This window comes from Egretta garzetta, unplaced genomic scaffold (genome assembly GCF_000687185.1).
Source record: "Egretta garzetta isolate BGI_Z169 unplaced genomic scaffold, ASM68718v1 scaffold424, whole genome shotgun sequence".
In the NCBI taxonomy this organism is placed as follows: Eukaryota; Metazoa; Chordata; class Aves; order Pelecaniformes; family Ardeidae; genus Egretta; species Egretta garzetta.
This window is the reverse complement of record NW_009259489.1, coordinates 464,640-481,380: the sequence shown is the minus strand read 5'-3', so window position 1 is coordinate 481,380 and position 16,741 is coordinate 464,640. Positions and strand designations below refer to the sequence as shown.

At 39.4% G+C, this 16,741-nt stretch overlaps 1 protein-coding gene across 1 annotated transcript; it reads right to left on the bottom strand.

Annotated features, from left to right (window-relative positions):
- Positions 1 to 45: 45 nt before the first annotated feature.
- HEXB (hexosaminidase subunit beta) lies at positions 46 to 14,118 on the bottom strand. The gene is made up of 12 exons (XM_009637231.2): positions 14,057 to 14,118; positions 13,244 to 13,290; positions 12,919 to 13,029; positions 10,479 to 10,580; positions 8,763 to 8,892; positions 6,878 to 7,058; positions 5,722 to 5,808; positions 5,050 to 5,122; positions 4,262 to 4,436; positions 3,352 to 3,442; positions 3,049 to 3,153; positions 46 to 237 (listed from the first exon to the last, which is right to left on the bottom strand). Exons 4-12 carry the CDS (start codon positions 10,572 to 10,574, stop codon positions 174 to 176), a joined length of 1,002 nt encoding a protein of 333 aa, XP_009635526.1. The 5' UTR covers positions 10,575 to 10,580; positions 12,919 to 13,029; positions 13,244 to 13,290; positions 14,057 to 14,118; the 3' UTR covers positions 46 to 173.
- Positions 14,119 to 16,741: the final 2,623 nt, after the last annotated feature.

Here is a 16,741-nt window from a genome sequence, read left to right as displayed (position 1 = left end):
ACTGTGAAGTCCTAATGAAATCTAAATGCCATCATTTTTACTCCCAACAAGAATGCCAGATAACTTTATTTCAAAAGTGAAAATTTCAAGTCTTGGTTCAAATATCAAACTGCATGTACATATATTCATACCCCAGAGGCACTTCAGGTTGTTGACGAGAAGCCTTTGCAGTGTTACTGCCCTCTTGCTTCATGGGCGCAGTATCCAACAAACACAGGTTCGGCTGCTATGCCACGGCTGTTAAAATGAAGCAGAACGTGTACGATTATACTCAAACAACTGGCTGGCTGTGTAAGCACAGAGAGAGACAGTGGCACTCTGTTCTAATCTTCGTATAAACAAAACTACTTCCAAGAAGTGAGATGGCCTATTCAGGGAGTGAAAAAGGGCCCTATTTTACCATTGATTGTACTTCAGTTAAGTTTCCATCAGGTAGAAAACAGGTTGAAAAGCTTAAATTCAGGGGCTAGTTGTCTTGATGTCCTGCCAAGTCTATTGCTTTTATTGAAGAGAAGTTGTAAGAATGTGAAAATACATATCAATTGACATTACACACTCCCCCCCAACCCCAGTTTTCCTTCATATGCAGCTGTAATTGTATCATTTTATTATTTTTTTTTCTAGGGGGAGCTAGTTTTTCCAGCTACACTATCATAAATTATTCTGTTCTCATGTGGCTTTAAAAACCCTGTAGCTTATGATGGTTTCAGAGTTAAAGTAGTTGTAGTCAAAATTCTGCTCCTTCGATATTTAAGAGCTAGATAGTACTGCTACAGTGATTTGTAGGATAATATATACTGGTGTTTAAACTGCACTTGAGAGCTGCAATGGAAAAAAACTGAATAATGAAATAGCTCAGATGAACTATTGCTTGCCTCTAAGCAAGACCTACTCTTATTAAAAGATAAGATTATTGTCTAGGTCTCAGGAATACACACCCACCTTTTTGTTTGCCCTCTCCTATCACCAATTCTCTGCAACTTGGGCTGCTGCATCGTAAAGGAAGCTGAGTTTAGATCTGAATAGCAGCTACTGCTTCCATGGTACTATTTCAACAGCAGTGGCCTCGGCCTTGGACAGGCAGAGCTACTGTTCTTCCAGTGACTTTGATCCAGTTGTTACAAAGTCTTATCTACCCATTCCCTCACCCTGCAGAGCAAGCCAGAGCTGTTTCTTCTACCTGGAAAGGCTCCCTGGCCTGCTACAACTGCCATGGTCTGTGCTTGTCATGTATAAAAAAGTTGTAAGACTTTACAACAGCCTGACTGATTAAATCAGCTCTTTAAGTTCACACAGTGCTAAGGAAGCCCTGTAGACCTGAAAGGCAACAGAACTGCAGCTCCAGGGAATGCTTGTTTCATCAGTGGAAAGGGAATGGTTTCTCTAGTGTTTCTCTGGTTCAAAGCCTATATAAAAAGAATAATTTTCAAGAGGACTTGTCCTTTTATTAAGGTAATCTGTTTATAATGAGAATTGTTCACCATAAGTTTAGATGCCAGCAAAGCAGTTTTAGCACCAGAACATAGTTTAAGGAAAAAGTGTGCAACAAGTACAGGGATTAGTCCTTAGTCTGCCCCTGCATTCTGCATCTCTCATGCTAGCACTACCAGAGCATCTGCGGTCATCTGGATCAGCTCCCTGTACAGCAAGGGAGTGTGTCACTTGTGTGCCAGCATTAAGGAAGAAGGTGGAGATGCAGCAACAGTTAACCAGGTCCAGGAATAGCACAGCTTAGCTCGCTGTAAAACCCTAATTCTAGAGGTACAGCCATGGTATGCTTCACTGGTCAGTTATATCACTGTTTTGTCTGAGCCCCATCAAGAGATGCACTGTCCTGTTAAGCGATAGGACTTAAGTTTTTAAAGCCCTTTAATCTTGTTCTTAACATGTATTTGTTAACTCTCTCTTAACGTACTATTTTTCTCATGACTGAGGAGATAATTTACATACAGCTTTTTTCCTGTAGCATAACTTTAAGCCATCTTGAAGTAAACCCAACAAGTCAAAACTTACGAGCCTTTCAGTCATTTTAACTTGATTGATTACAGAGCTAGTTTATACTGTAAGCTAAAAGTCAGTGATTCAGACAGTCATGCTAAGACACCTACAGGAACATGAGCAGAGTGCTTGAGTTTTAAGTGCTGACTCTAACTGCCATTGTGTCTTGTTCTCCAAAAAGCTGATTTGTACCCACCTTGAAGTACTTCTTCACACTGTTGGGATTTTCAATGACTGGTCATAAACTTTTGTAGAGAAATTAAATGGTCTGTTGTGTTCTTGCTGCAGTCCAACAACTTTGCAGCAGCATTTGGGAAAACCTAAACAGCTCTCTGACTGCATACCTTTAAAAGTGGAGTCAAATTTGGACTTAAGACCTAGAAATCACTCATTCCTACAACTGTGAATATACAAAAATAGCACTAGCAATAATTAACCAGTAACTTCCCTAGGTACTTTTTAGGAAAGAACTGCAGAGAAGAACATGTTATGAACTGACTTTGCTTACAGGAGTCACAAATTAATTAAAATATATCAGGGACTTCTTATCCACCCCTTTCAGTACCTACACTAAGGCAATACCTGAAAAAATAGCTTGCTCAAGCTCACCTCTCATGGAGACAGCTTCGCTTGGTTGCCTGCTGCAGGTCTTTAATTATTATTTTATAATCATTAACAACTTTTTTTAAAAGTCTACTTTTTCTCCTGTCTGTGTACTCCTCCCATGTACCCTTTAATATCCTTTTTGTCTGAAGTAAGTCAATCATGTTGTTTTCTCTTTTAGAGGAGAGACATAGGTGAGTTCTAGTATTTCACGGAAGAAAGTTAATGAGTTCTGAAAATGTTAGTTGCAAAACTGTCTAGAACTCCTGTCTTAGTGTATCTGTTGTTCTTCTGTGGATACAAAACCACATGGGATAACATCTACATAGTCAGATTAGACTGCTAGTTTTCCTCCCTTCGTTTCCAGGCCAGCAGTTTAGGCCTGTACTTGAAATCCGTTGGTTATAAGGCATGAGAACCAAGGTTCCCTGGAGATACAAATCTTACCGGAGCATGCGGCATCGATGATTAGTTAGTCTTTTATAGGCATCCTGCAAGTTGGTCACATTCCTGCTGCTCCAGAGTCTTTCCCCCACAGCACTTGCTCGAGGCCTGTAAGGATATACTGAGTTTTAGAGTTGGTATGGTCTGTAACCAAGAACGGATTACAGTTTTTAATACCAGTTCTTATGTATCCAGAAGCATCAATTTTTATAGCTGCTCAGGTTCAGCACAAATCACTGTCCTGTTGGATTAATTAATGCTCCTTGTAGCTGGCTTTCTAAAATCTAACAATAAAGCAGTTCATACCATAATCTTGGTGTAAGGTTAGTTGCATCCACAAATTCTCCCCACAGGCAGGCTTCTCCACCTACTAAAAGCTTTTTCTGTTTTTCAGATCCTGAATTCAAAGCAGAAAGTTAAAATTTCTATTTGCCCAGAAGATGGGCATATATCAACGATTTCATTTTCCAAAACAGAGAGGATTGATGTCCAGTTGTTTGTGTTATCATCTAAAATATCTATCCTGAGCACTAACAAAGTTTTGGTAGTCTTGTTACTGAATATGAGAACCACCAAGCCATTTGTCCAGAGAAACCATTTCCCTTCTCTCTACCTTTTATCCTCTGAAGACATTCCTCAGCCTTCCAACATTCTTCAGTGATTTCAGTCCTGATTGATTGAAACTGTTCATTCTATCACACACCATCCCTTGAAAAAGCTACTAAGTCAGATGTTCTCCCTAATCAGCTCTGAGAGCTACCTTACACAAAATGAAAGCCCCACGGAAAGCATAAGGTGATTGTATCAGCTTTAGCCAGAGGGAGGGAACACGTCTTTTTCTGTAACAGCCTAATGCTCTAGAAGCTTGCTAACATATGAATTCAATGTCTGTCTACCAACAGCCATTTTCCACAACTCTGCCCCTAATGCATAATGCCGCTGTCCATATAGTCCAGCATCCTGTTTCGCACAAGCACCAGAGCCAGATGCTTGAGGAAGGTAGCGCTTTTCCCTGTGAGAAGTGGAAAGTTGCATGGTTTTTATTTGAGAATTTTCCAGAGTTCTAGCTGACATTAAAGTTCTTTGATTACAGTGTTTCTCATCATAGTGACTGTACCGACCACTCTAAATAGCCTTATTCTTTCCATTTATACCTTACTATGAACCAAAGACTTTCCTGCACAGAACACGCATATAAAAAAAAAAAGTAACAAACCAGGGAAGTTAAGTGGTTCAACGCTGTAGTATTTCTTCCAGTCTTGCCCATAACTAATGTAGTCTAAATACCAGGGAGCTGCCAGGATAGCAGTGAACCCAGCTCCAGTGACACTGCTCAGTTCATGAGCGTAGTTGTTTGCCATCCACACTTGAACTACAGTGTCTGGTTTCAGCTAAAAGGGGAAAAACAAAACAAAACAAAAAACACCACCACCATTAAAGACAATCCTCATTGCTGTTGTCAGGAAAAAGGATAATGGGTTTCAAAACTGGGTATTTTGTTTTGAAGAAGAACTTTTTGGAAGCTACCTTTTGTCATTTCCCCTCCCCCCGCCCCCCTGTTTTTAAACAAAGTTCACACTAGAGTGAAGCCTAGGTTATACTATAGACAGTTAATGCCCTAAGAGGGTTCCTACATGCACCAGTTATCTGACCAGCTCTGAAAAGCTGAGGACCTGGTGTTTCTGTTATGCGAGAAAAAAAAAATAAATACGGAAACTCATAGAAACTACCCTACTCTTTACTCTGACACTTTAAAGCATATTATATTATCTGTGTTCACCTTTAGAAAGCACTTCAATGCTGATGTTCCTGTTCCACCTATTTTGCATGTTCAATAAATGATAATTTCAAGGCAGGCCCCACACCTGGGGAAACTTGCTAAAGTCAGCAGACTTGCTTTAACTGTTAAGAGACATAACTGTAACTCCTTAATAGTCTACTTGGGAAGCCTCCCACAATTTTGTGCTGTTATGCAAGAGTATCTTACTTATTTTCCCATCTTACCTGCACATTGTTATCAAACACTTCTTGCCAGACCATGTACCCTTTGTTATAGGAGGAAACAATGTCCAAAATCCTAGAATTTAGGAATAAGATCATGTTTGTGAACTTCAATGAGATCAGTACAGGCACATGAAGTACCAATGTTTTCTACCCTAAGGCACATTAGGCCTTCCCCAGTACTGCATAGGGGACCAAGAAAAAAAACTTTTTTCTGGTTTTGGCCTTCAGTGCTCTGCCTCAAAGAGGATGTTCTCCCATGTATAAGGATATGCACATGCAGTAACACAAACTGATGTTCAGAACTACCAGCAAGTCATACAAGTGTCTAAATCCACGTTATTTAAGAACAAGAGAAATAAGTGGCTGCAAAAATCTTAGGACTTTTCCTCCCCAACCTGTGTGCTCACATTACAGCAGATACGTAGTTTAAGATACCCAGTGCATTCAGAGTGTATGTAGAACTAGCCTACATGTGCTTGTTATGTCCCACACTTTAAAACCGTGAACTTTACTTTCAGTGTATTAAAATAAAAGAAAGTGGGTAGTCCCCAATACATGGCAATTTTTGAAAACAATATAGGTTAGCCTAAATCAGCTTCAGTATCTACACCTCAACACCACCCTCAGATAGTGGCTGTGAAAAGCTAAGCAAGAATTAAAAACCCAACGTACTTCTGAATATAGTAAGATTCCAGTTTGGCATAGTCTGTGCCAAATCCTTGCTTCTTCATGAACTCTTTCACTTCAGGGTTAGATTTCCTTAAATAACAACAACAAAACAAGTAAAAAAGAAAAGAATAATTTTGTTTTGTTTTAAACCAGATTTCCCAACCATTTCCACCTATGCACAGCACACTAGCCGATGCCTTAGGCACACCATTCTCTGGAACGCTCAACAGAGCAGAAGCAGCAGGCTAACACGATTTAGGTGATTTGAAACAGTTTCAGCCTGATTTGAAATAAAGCCAATAGTCCTATTTCTCTGGTAGAACTACTGGAGTCCCTGTTCTAAAGCAGTCACTGGCAGGCAACCTCAAGTTCTTAAGAGCTCTGGGGTTCCTGGCTTCTCTGTGACTTTGTGGGAAGGTTACCAGCAGGTCTGGAAACTGAACAGCCATGGTACCAGGGGATCCGCGGGAGTGACATCAAGAATTTGGGAAAATACCCCAAAAGCAAACCAATGCTTCTGTGATAAAGTATTTGTCAGAAGTTTTCTTTCTTTTTAAAAATTAAAGCAAGTCCTAAGTGTTCAGATTTGATGTTTCAAGAAGACACACAAATACCAATTAGATCAATTTGAATACTCATCCACTTACATTTGTTTCAAATTCTGTATTACTAGTTACTCCAGCAGAGAGACTCCAAAATATTCAAAATCCACAAGCAATTGAAAAACTCTATTACTACAGGCTATACTTTTAATACAAGCACACAAGAGTCACTATTGTAATACTTCATGTTAGCAGATTTTCTGGAAGGCAGAACTCAATGGAGAGAACTGCTTTTCCTTTAACACAAAGAATCTGAATATTAATTATATAGAACTTTTCTACTGTACTAGTTCTCCTTCCTGTCAGATTAATTTTCGTAAATAAATCCTTTAGAGTACCTGAACATTCGTGAAAACTACTAGTCAAAGCAAAATTCTACACACCACCACTTGCTTGGCAAGGATCACCAATGCTCTGCCTGTAAGTAGTTACAGAAGTAGGAGTGGAGATCTTTGGGTTAAGCAGTGAAAACTGTCTCACGCCACTGTGTTCCATAACTGATGGATTTAGGTAAGTTTAAGAGGCACTAGTATTTATTCTTTGAACAGTCACCATACCAACAATCGAAGTTCACTTCATCTCCTCCCAAATGAATGTATGCATCTGGAAATACACTGCTGATCTCTTTGAAGAATTTAGTCATGAAGTCATAAGTTGTATTCAAAATGGGGTTTACAGGTCCAAAGGACCCACTTGGCTGTTCTCCATTGTAACAAGGGGTGAGAAGATCTTTTTGACCTAATAGAAACAATTAATAGAGGATATTCAGTTCCATGTTGGTATGCTAACTTTGCTAGCAGGAAGAGGCAGTTACCCATATTTAAAAAGGTTAGTATTCATGACTTAAGTGCTCTTCTATTTGAAGTGTAATAAAACAGGCAGGATGAAATAAAATAACTTGCTGAAGGTTGAAGAACCCTCTAACTGGAAATCAGGACTCTGACTTTTAGATTTGTGATTTAACACGTGCTGATTTATGGAACATGTCACTATACCTGGAACACATCTTCTGGATGGCTACTTGAATAAAAAAGCTTTAATGAATTTAGGAAGGAAGCCAATTAGAAGGAAGCCAAATATAATGAGTGCCCTCCAGAGGCCTCTCTTCTCTTTTCATTACTCTGCTTTGTTAACACCTAAGTAGGTGGGAGGTATATAGCTCAAGGTAGGTGTCCCACCACCTCAGTCTGCTAGGAATTTACCTCTACACAAAAAAGGAAGGCTATACACACATCAGAACTAAGCACTGGTTCTTGCATGAAAGGTATCTGAAGCAGCATGAGCCAGGATAACAAAATAGGAAAAATTATTATACGTAGGTTGGAGATTCCCAGGTCCAGTTTATCTGGTAAACCATTGTTGCAGCAGCAGCACCTCCCTGGCCATGCGTTTCCCACTCCGAGCACATTTCCCCCAAACAGGGCCCCAATGGTAGATTGCTTCAGCCATCCTCCTTGCATGCCTCAAGACTTCTCTCCAATATCTTGAATTTGAAAGCAAACTAAGCATAGCTACCCAGGTTCATTGACGAAGCCAGGACCAGCTCTTGCGCATCACATTAAAAAAAGCTACTATACAAGAAGCTATCAGGAACAACTGAATTTAGGCAAGGGAGCTGAACCTTGCTCTTAATATGAATGTAGATCACCTCACATATCACCAGGCAAGCCATTGGCTTTTATAAGTGCTCCATAGCAGTGAAAAACCACAGGAGATGAAGGATTCAGAAAGACTGTTTAGCATCTTCCAACATTATGGCCACATCCCCACAAGATGAGCACAAGACGTGCCCCATGGCTAAAGCTAAAGCTATTAAGTGCTCAAAAATCTTTACTATTTCCAGTTTGGCCAAAAACATCTCACATGAATGGCAGTGAAATCGCAGTCAGTGCACCTTGAATTAAGGCACAAGGTTCCCTGGCCCTTGAGTGCATGTGAACACCACCACTCTTGGGATTCAAGCATTCTCTATCAAGAGGAGTATTACTCTGAAATACAGAAGACAGAGTGAAGGAGCATACAACTTTGTCGTGTTTTGTACACTGGCAGATTACTGCTTTACTAATAGACAGAAACATCAACCACTTTGAAAGAACCTTCCCAAAGCAGAAATCAGTGGAGATGGCAGCTTGCTATTTCTAGCCACTGCCTTACTACTCTAAACTAAAGAGTACTGGATGGGTGGATAACAAGAACATGAAGTTTAAGGTAGACAGAATATACCTGTGCCTTTGCACATGCATCTAGCACAGGAAGTGTCAGCTTTCTCTGTTCACTTTAGTTCTTTTAACACGTAAACATCATGATCATCACTGAGTCTGCCCCTTATCTTTTATCAAGGGCCTTTCAAAGCACTTTAAAGGCTGCTGCTTAACAAGTTCATTTGCTTACTACACCCTACTTACCACAATCTTTCAACCATTAATACTTTCTTGGACATACCTCTTCCCCAAGACTGCGTGTGTCCTGGGGTATCAAACTCTGGGATAACTCTAATGCCTCTTAACCGGGCATACTCAATCACCAGACGGACGTCAGCAGGAGTATAGACGTGGTTGTAAGAGTATGCTCCCTGTAAAGTAAGCACATTTAGAGACAGTTTACAAAATGTTATAGCAGCAGCTCACAAAATTGGGATTAAAGTGTTATACTTTAGATGGGACAGCAGTTTTACAAGTTCACCTTTTCTGGTTTATCACATGTCCAACTGCACTGACAAAACTTTTTGGTTGACTAGTCAGGGTGGGGGGAGTCACAAAAATTAACCCCTTTTTCCACACTAAGTCAAATCTCCTGAGAAGACCATCTTTTCCTCTTTAGCACACCATTACTGAAGAAAACAGAAAAGCTAGTTTCTATTCCATCAGATTTTGAAAGATATATTTTTCAATGCTTCTATACAGAGGCAAGTTAGTTTTCCCCTCCACTTCTGCATCATTAGTTCTGAAACATACGGCCCTTGTCACATAACATTCAAGACTAATGGAAAAATTCTGCTAAGTCAGAAAGACTGGCATCTTCTTCCAACACCTCTGCTTGTCAGTTTTGATACAATGCCTAATTTAGCATTAGGGTGTGTTTGTTTTGTGATGCTGAATTTGAGCATTATTCCACTCCCACACAGCCAACAAATGTGACAAATGACCCAGACTGCTACACTTCAGTGAAACAGATGCTTGCTAAAGAGCCAAACTACATAAGCATCATGACTCCTCATGACTAATAGCACCATAATCTTCTACTTACCTGGAAAGAGTTTCTACAGCTGAGTTACTCAAAAAAGATAATGGTAAACAGGAAGCCTTTCAAAAAGAGACAAAGGCCATCTCCCTCTCGCCAGCTGTCATTGGAGAGTAGGACAGAACTCCACAGACATTATGAGGGAAAATAATCCAACTGCACTATCCAGCATTTACAATTTTTGAATTATAAAATTCTTCACAGCATTTGCTCAAGAACTGCCTACATCATTTTCATGAGTGTCAGATTCTAGCAAGCATTTTAAAATAGAATCACAAATCTTGTGTTTGGGTTCAGTCTACTCAATTATTCATGCTTGATTTGGCTACAACTGTACCATAACTGAGCAAGAACCTCACGAAGGCTTTCATAAATTAGCAAAATCTGCTGTGAAACAAGATACATTGCACTGTATTTATTTTAGAAAACAACCTCTGACTTTTGGACCTCTTACAGACATGTTATGTTTTGTAAAGTTAACCAGATCTCAGAAAGGGCAAAAGTACTACTGCAGTGGTTCCATACCAAGAGTGACAGGAAACTCTCTTACATTTGTTTGAGTGGCAGGAAGTCTACCAGTTAAACAAAAAACCCAACAGAAATCCAAGCAGTGTTTGCCACAACAGATTATTTGCACACCATTACTGCTTGAAGGCCTCCAAACACTGAGGCCAGCAAATTTGCACAGAGGATTTAGGAAGGTCATTTACCATACATTCACCAAGGAAGACTTGAATATGGTCCACAGACACTCAGGTAAGATCCTAAATGTGGACTTGCTGGTTACTGGTCTTCTGGTACTGTTTCACAATCAGCCAAGGCAGATGTATTCAACCATTTGTAGGCTCTGCATTTTATTTTCATGAAAAATGTGCCAGATTTCTGCCCTCCCACCCTGCTGCAATGATGTTTACTCACCTTGTCACTTAAGTCAGGGAAATAAATACTCTGGTAGGGGAATGACTGATCATCTACTATATGCCAGTGGAGAACATTGAACTTGTTAAAAGCCATAGCATCCTGTAATAAATAATGCAATACAGTCTAGTTAAGCACTTCACTCTCACAGAAAAACTAGGCAAAAAAGGTGGTCTTGTCCCAGTATATCCTGCATGCCTAAAGCAACAACTGGGAAAAAAAAAAAACAAACAAAAAAAGCAAAAACAACCCCACCCACAGAAAAAGCGTACCGTGTTTCACCAAATCCTAGAAGCACACCAGTTTGTTTATACTACTGCTCCATTCCTCTGCCATCTACTTGCACCATTCCTGTCAACAAACTCTTGATCTGATCATGCTACACTGGCTGGTAGAAAGGGAACTGCTATAAATCTTATTAATTTCTTCCACTTCAGAACATATCTGGGTAATTCTCTATGCACCATCAGCTATTTCAACTTACAGAAAAGCTTATACTTTTCTACCTAAATACTTTGGACTCGAAAACTGAACAGCCTGAGAGAGTTTCCTACTGTTTAGCACATCCCTACTTGCTATTGACTTCTGCAGAATGCATTTCAAATGCATGCAAAATAAATCATGCATTTTCCCCACAGAAGATAGCATTCCACTTATGTTTTTAGTCATTGGTATCAGTACTTCCCCTTTTTGAACTTGAAGATAAAAAAAGATAAATGTTAACATACTTATTTTAGAATTATGACTTCAGATGAACAGCTACCCACAGTGTGGTGTGCTGCAAGCAGACAGATAAGTGTTCTCTAGATTGATTGGAATTAATTGCAACACAGTTGCTTCCAATCCCTTGCCACAATACAATTATTTCCACTCCTCCTGCTTTCTTTCTTCACCAAGCTGAGTCTAAAGAAGAAACAAAATCTCTTCAGTAACTCTCCCCAAAACCAAAGGGTGATTTACCTTGTCCATTCCCCATACTCATCTCATCTGTTTTTTTAGACAGCAGTTTTAATTACCACACATCTTTGTGCATTTCTACCAAACATCATCTTTCCACACATAAAATTATATGTCCTCAGCCACTCCTTCCTCAAGGACAATGCCCTTCCTGGAAATACAGTACAGCAGCTAAGCAGAAACAAGAAATGTACTTGAACTGCTGCCTTAAGCATCTAATTACCACGTCAGTGAAGGGATTACTGCTGCTTTTTATTAGGTTAGCCTGGATTCAAGCAGGCACGGAGGTGGGAGGAAAAGCACACATGTTTTTAAACCAGCAAAATGTCATAAAATGACATTTTATGACATAAAACTTTTCCTCTGGGAAAGTACTAGAGCCACAGAATAGAAGGGAAGAAAATGGAATAGCAACAGTTACAGAAACACAAAAACTGTTAGATATACAAGTCTCAAAAGTCAAGTTACTCTTTGGACATTGGTGTCTCTTTCGGAAAAGACAGCAAATATTGACACAAGGAACTACTTCAATACTACTTGCTGAACAGGGACTGATCTTAAAGGTAAGTATAACGGGTAAAAACTCATGGAGCAGCAAGTTCTGCACACAGTTCAAGGATGACTTCAGAAACGAAGACTGGTTTTACCTGCACTCTCTTCCTGCCCATCTTAAGCCTGCTCTGCAAAGTTCTGCAACATGGAAGGGAAATAGCTAACACACTCTTATCTTGGAAAAGCAAGACAAGGAAAGGAAATTTAATGTTCCTCCACTTAGAGGCTCCTCCATTTTGATCCACCAAATAAGCCCTGCTACAGGACTTCCACAGCAGAAAAGGGGAGTAAAAAACCCAAAAAACCCCACAGCTTTGGCTGCTATGATTACACAAATTCATCACCTTCCCATTGAGGTGGGAGTACACAATTCTTAGTGTGCTTACTTAAGCTTTTCAGAAAAAGTTTTGTTTTGTTTTTCTTTTTTTTAATTTGTGTATTTTTTTTTCTTTTTGAAGGGACATGGTGAAAGAAATCAGTAGCTTCCAATAAACATTTCCCATTTCCCCCCTTGCTCTGTACTACTTAATTACTGGCTTGCTCTTAGCAGCCTAAGAAAAGACTACCAAAGCCTGGTTATTGGGAAGACTTGAACTTTCCTGCAGCCACCGGCACTGAAGCCAGAACTTGCAAGGTCTCCCCCCGTACTGATTTGTGACAGTCAGATGTCTCAAAACATGCTTTCAATAAATTCCTCAGCTGGTTTCAATGTGCTACAAATCTCCTTTACAGATTCACTAATCATTGTGTCTGCCCACTCAGTGCCTCTCTGGAATATGTTCTGACCTTCACAAAGTTCACTCTGTCCTTTTAGAAGTCAGCCAGAGGAGATGGGTTCTCCTTCTGTACCAGCTCTACTTGCTACCTACTTCAGGGGCAAAACACAGCAACAAAAGCCTTCATTATTAATGATACAAAACTGCCCACTTACCAGATTTGTAAGAATAGATTTCAATGGTAAGTAATGCCTTGAAGTGTCTATTAAGATTCCTCTATGAGCAAATCTTGGGAAGTCGTCAATTTCAGATTCATTGACATGAAACTACGAGAATGAGATTTAAAAATTAGAATACCCATTTTATTCTTCATTTCAAACAAGAAATACGTACTTTTCAGTTTGTTAACAGCTGTTCCAAAGATCACTTTCTGAAAAAATACTTCATGAAACTAGTAGATCTGCTGTTTCTACAGGACCACTTAACAGAATATGGTTGTCTGTTACAAGAACTGTGGTTTTAGCTGATAGCTATACTTACGGTTCCATAGTCATCTTCATTAACCAACTGGCTGAAGGTTTCCAAACCTGGAAAAAAAATCCAAGAAAAGGATTTGGAGTACGTACTTGTCTTAAAGTTTTAGTTAAAAACAGGACTGTAAATATTTACAGGCATTCACATAGCTAGAAAGAATGCTTTGTAGCTGAGTTTCTGTCTCTTTAGGACAGTTTCCTTAATTGCTCAAGCATTACAGTTAATGAAGTTCTGAAGAGAGAACCACTCAAGCTCTCCATTATACACAAGTACTGAATATTAGCACTATAGCTCAGCTGCAGCACATTAATCCTTGAATAGTATGGAGGTTACTGAGAGTAAGGTAGAAATTTCTGGGGTTGTCATGCATCTATTCCTGTCATTTCTGGAACTGGTGAAGTTTCTACTTCAGCATGAAAGATCTGCTAATTTTGGCTAACATTCCAGTAAGATTGAAACTTCAGCTTTACGGTCTTCTTGGTGATGTGTCCAGCATGTTCAGTTATTACATGCAGTCAGAGAACAATGTGTTCACCCTGTAGGTCACAGAGCTTTTTAGCACCCAGGATGTGGTTGGCTTGGCTGCTTTCAGGCACAGCAAGAGTGCACTTACAGTGTGCCACTGGGTCTGAGATGCTGAGATCTGGTCTGAGGATCTGAACACCACACATCTGGGTACCCTTTTGGCCTCTACGCCCAAGCTTACTTCCCCTGAAGGATTGCATGAGGGCAAGGCTCAGTGGTCAGGTGGTTCTTAGTCTGGCATGGAGTTTGATTAAGCCCAGAACAAATAGCTCTATAGGAAAAGTATCAGCTTACCTCTTAAAGCACCCCATACCTCCTTCGCTTTCAGTATAGCCACAGGCTCAGTTACAGTTAAATGATCTAAAAAAAAAAAAGAAAAAAAAAAAGAAAAAAAAAGTTATTCCTCAAGGAAGCATGGATTGACAGGGCAATGCTAACAGGCTTTAAAGACATTCTTCAAGTGCCATGTCTCCCTTTGTTTTTTAAATTCTAACCAAAGCTGTTTTTATCGGTGATACCATCCAGCTAATTTTCATTTATGTGCTCCTGAAATAACGCAAGCAAATAGTCAGAGTCAACTGTTAATCAGTAAGATGATAAAACAAATACAGTACTTAATAATGACAATGTTCAATAGTTCACATGGGCCAGAATTGCCACCAAGTTTAACCCAACTTACTTAAAACATATTGGATGATATTTTTGCATTTAAGATGTAGGTGATAAGCCAGACCTAACAAAAGTTTACTTCTCCTTTTACCTTCTTTTTACATAGGCTATGCTTACATGGAGATACAGCTTGTCAAGTAATATAGTTAGGAGCTTACCATAAAGGATGAATTACAAAAGAAAAAAAAAAAAAATCAGACCCCACCATCTAATGCGCATGTGTACAGGGGCAGTGAGATGAAGTAAGGTAAGTAAAATGAAGAATAGTGTCTGAATGTATCCATAACAATGGTCCCTTAAGTCTGAGTTCTGAAGTCCAACACAAAGTACTGGGAAAAAAGCTCTAAAATAATTTTGTTTTTCCATTTAAGGCAATTCAGTAAATCTTAGTCAAGAAACAAGTATCTTTTAAATATGTTAATTAAAAAAAAAATACGTACAAATATATGTATAAAAACACTCTATATCTATAAATCTATAGATTTGTATTATTATTTAAACATCAAAGCAATAATAAACTGACCAGAGTTGCTCATTTGAAGCAGTACAGAAAAAAATCAAGAGGGGTAAATTGCTGTACAATGATTGTTTGGATCTGCCTCAGCACGGAAGAACAGTTGGTTTAAGTTATACAGTTCAAACATTTGTCTAAATTACCAGAGAAAAGCCATTCAGGGGCATGAAGAAAGCACCTCAAGCTTCCATTTTAACCCAAACACAGGCTGCATATACCGTAAATTCTGTGTAGGAAGCAGAACCTAGAAGACGACTGCAATCTCCACAGGTCTTTCTGCGCTAAACTGTAGTTCAGTCAGGGATATAATTCCAAGACAGCAGGCTTTTTCTGAACATACACCCTAAACGAATGCAGAACAAGTTTTGTATAGCTATTTGGAACCTTTTACACAAGCAGGCAAGAAACCAGCAGGGAAAAGGACAGAAAACTTCTACTTTGATTACATATCCAATGCTTTTGCTATAGGGTAGTCACTGACTGATCCATACCATCAAGAAAGTATTCTCTCTGTTAAGAAAAGGAGCCAAACTGCTCAGTCAAGCAATTGACTCATAACTGTCTATTTCAGCATTTGTTCCCTGAACAAACTATTCCATTAAAAGTGGAAAATTAAAACCTTGCTGAAGTCTGGAGAGCTCAGCTTACTACATGAGGAAAACTTCATGTTGTTTGTAACAGGAAACTCCTTTCCTACAGCGGGGTTGTGGGGGCAGAAATAATCACATGATCTGACAGATTCCCTGATACAAGAAGAACCAGCTTTTGGCTAAAATGTGAAATGCACAAGCTAGTTCAAAGTTCAACTAGTAGTAAAGCAGTATAATAACCTGACTATAGCAGAAAAATTCTAAAGCACTAGCAATTTTGCTGCAATACCTCATTTGCACTGAAACATATGATAAACTTACACAGAAAAATTGCACTACTTGGCTAAATGTACCAAAAAGACTGAGTAAACTTAAAATCAGTACATTCTATCACAAGTCAGGTGGAATTAATCCTGCTGCAGGTGTATGACAAGATTTTTTTTCTAAGGATCTGTATCCTTACAGATATCCCTACAACTGCCTTGCCTAATACAGAAAGTTATCTCAAGACAGAACCACATGAGTTGGACAAGTTGAATTCTGTGCTAGCCTGCCCAGGCAAAAAGCAACACTATCAACTCATTTCTGTTAAGAAACTTCTGCGGTGATCAGGATGTGGTTTTAGAGTACTTTTCCGCCTGTGACTTCAGTCACAGAACTGAAGAAGCACAGCAGAACAAATCCAGTATAACTACCATGCTTCTAAATCCTTTCTTGTATCTACTACAAGATGAATAGCAAGAAGTTCAATGAACACTTCTTGGTTTTCCCGGAAAAACAGAAATACTGTGCACGCAAGCCAGGGCGGGTAGCTTCAATTCAACAGCTTCAGCCTTCACTCAACACCCCACACTGAAAGAAAGGATGATCTCTTGACTAAGTATAAATCTCACCACACATAATTGGGTACAGCACAGCATAATACCTCTGATTCTTAATGACAGCTACTAGGAAGGATAGCAGCAAGTAAACGACTTGAATGCCAGCTAAACTGCAGAAATCATAGGTTACGCTTCTAAGCAGCTTCATGATTCACTGTGGGCTGTTTCCCGCAGCATTAAGAGCAAGAATTACCTTCTGGTTCCCACTGTTGTGAAATGTTCTCGAGCGCCTCAGTGGGCCTATGGTTTCCAGTTCCTCAAAAAAAGATCTGCTGACTTTTACATTGGACACATGACTGGAAAACAAGCGCTAACGCTGCCGTAC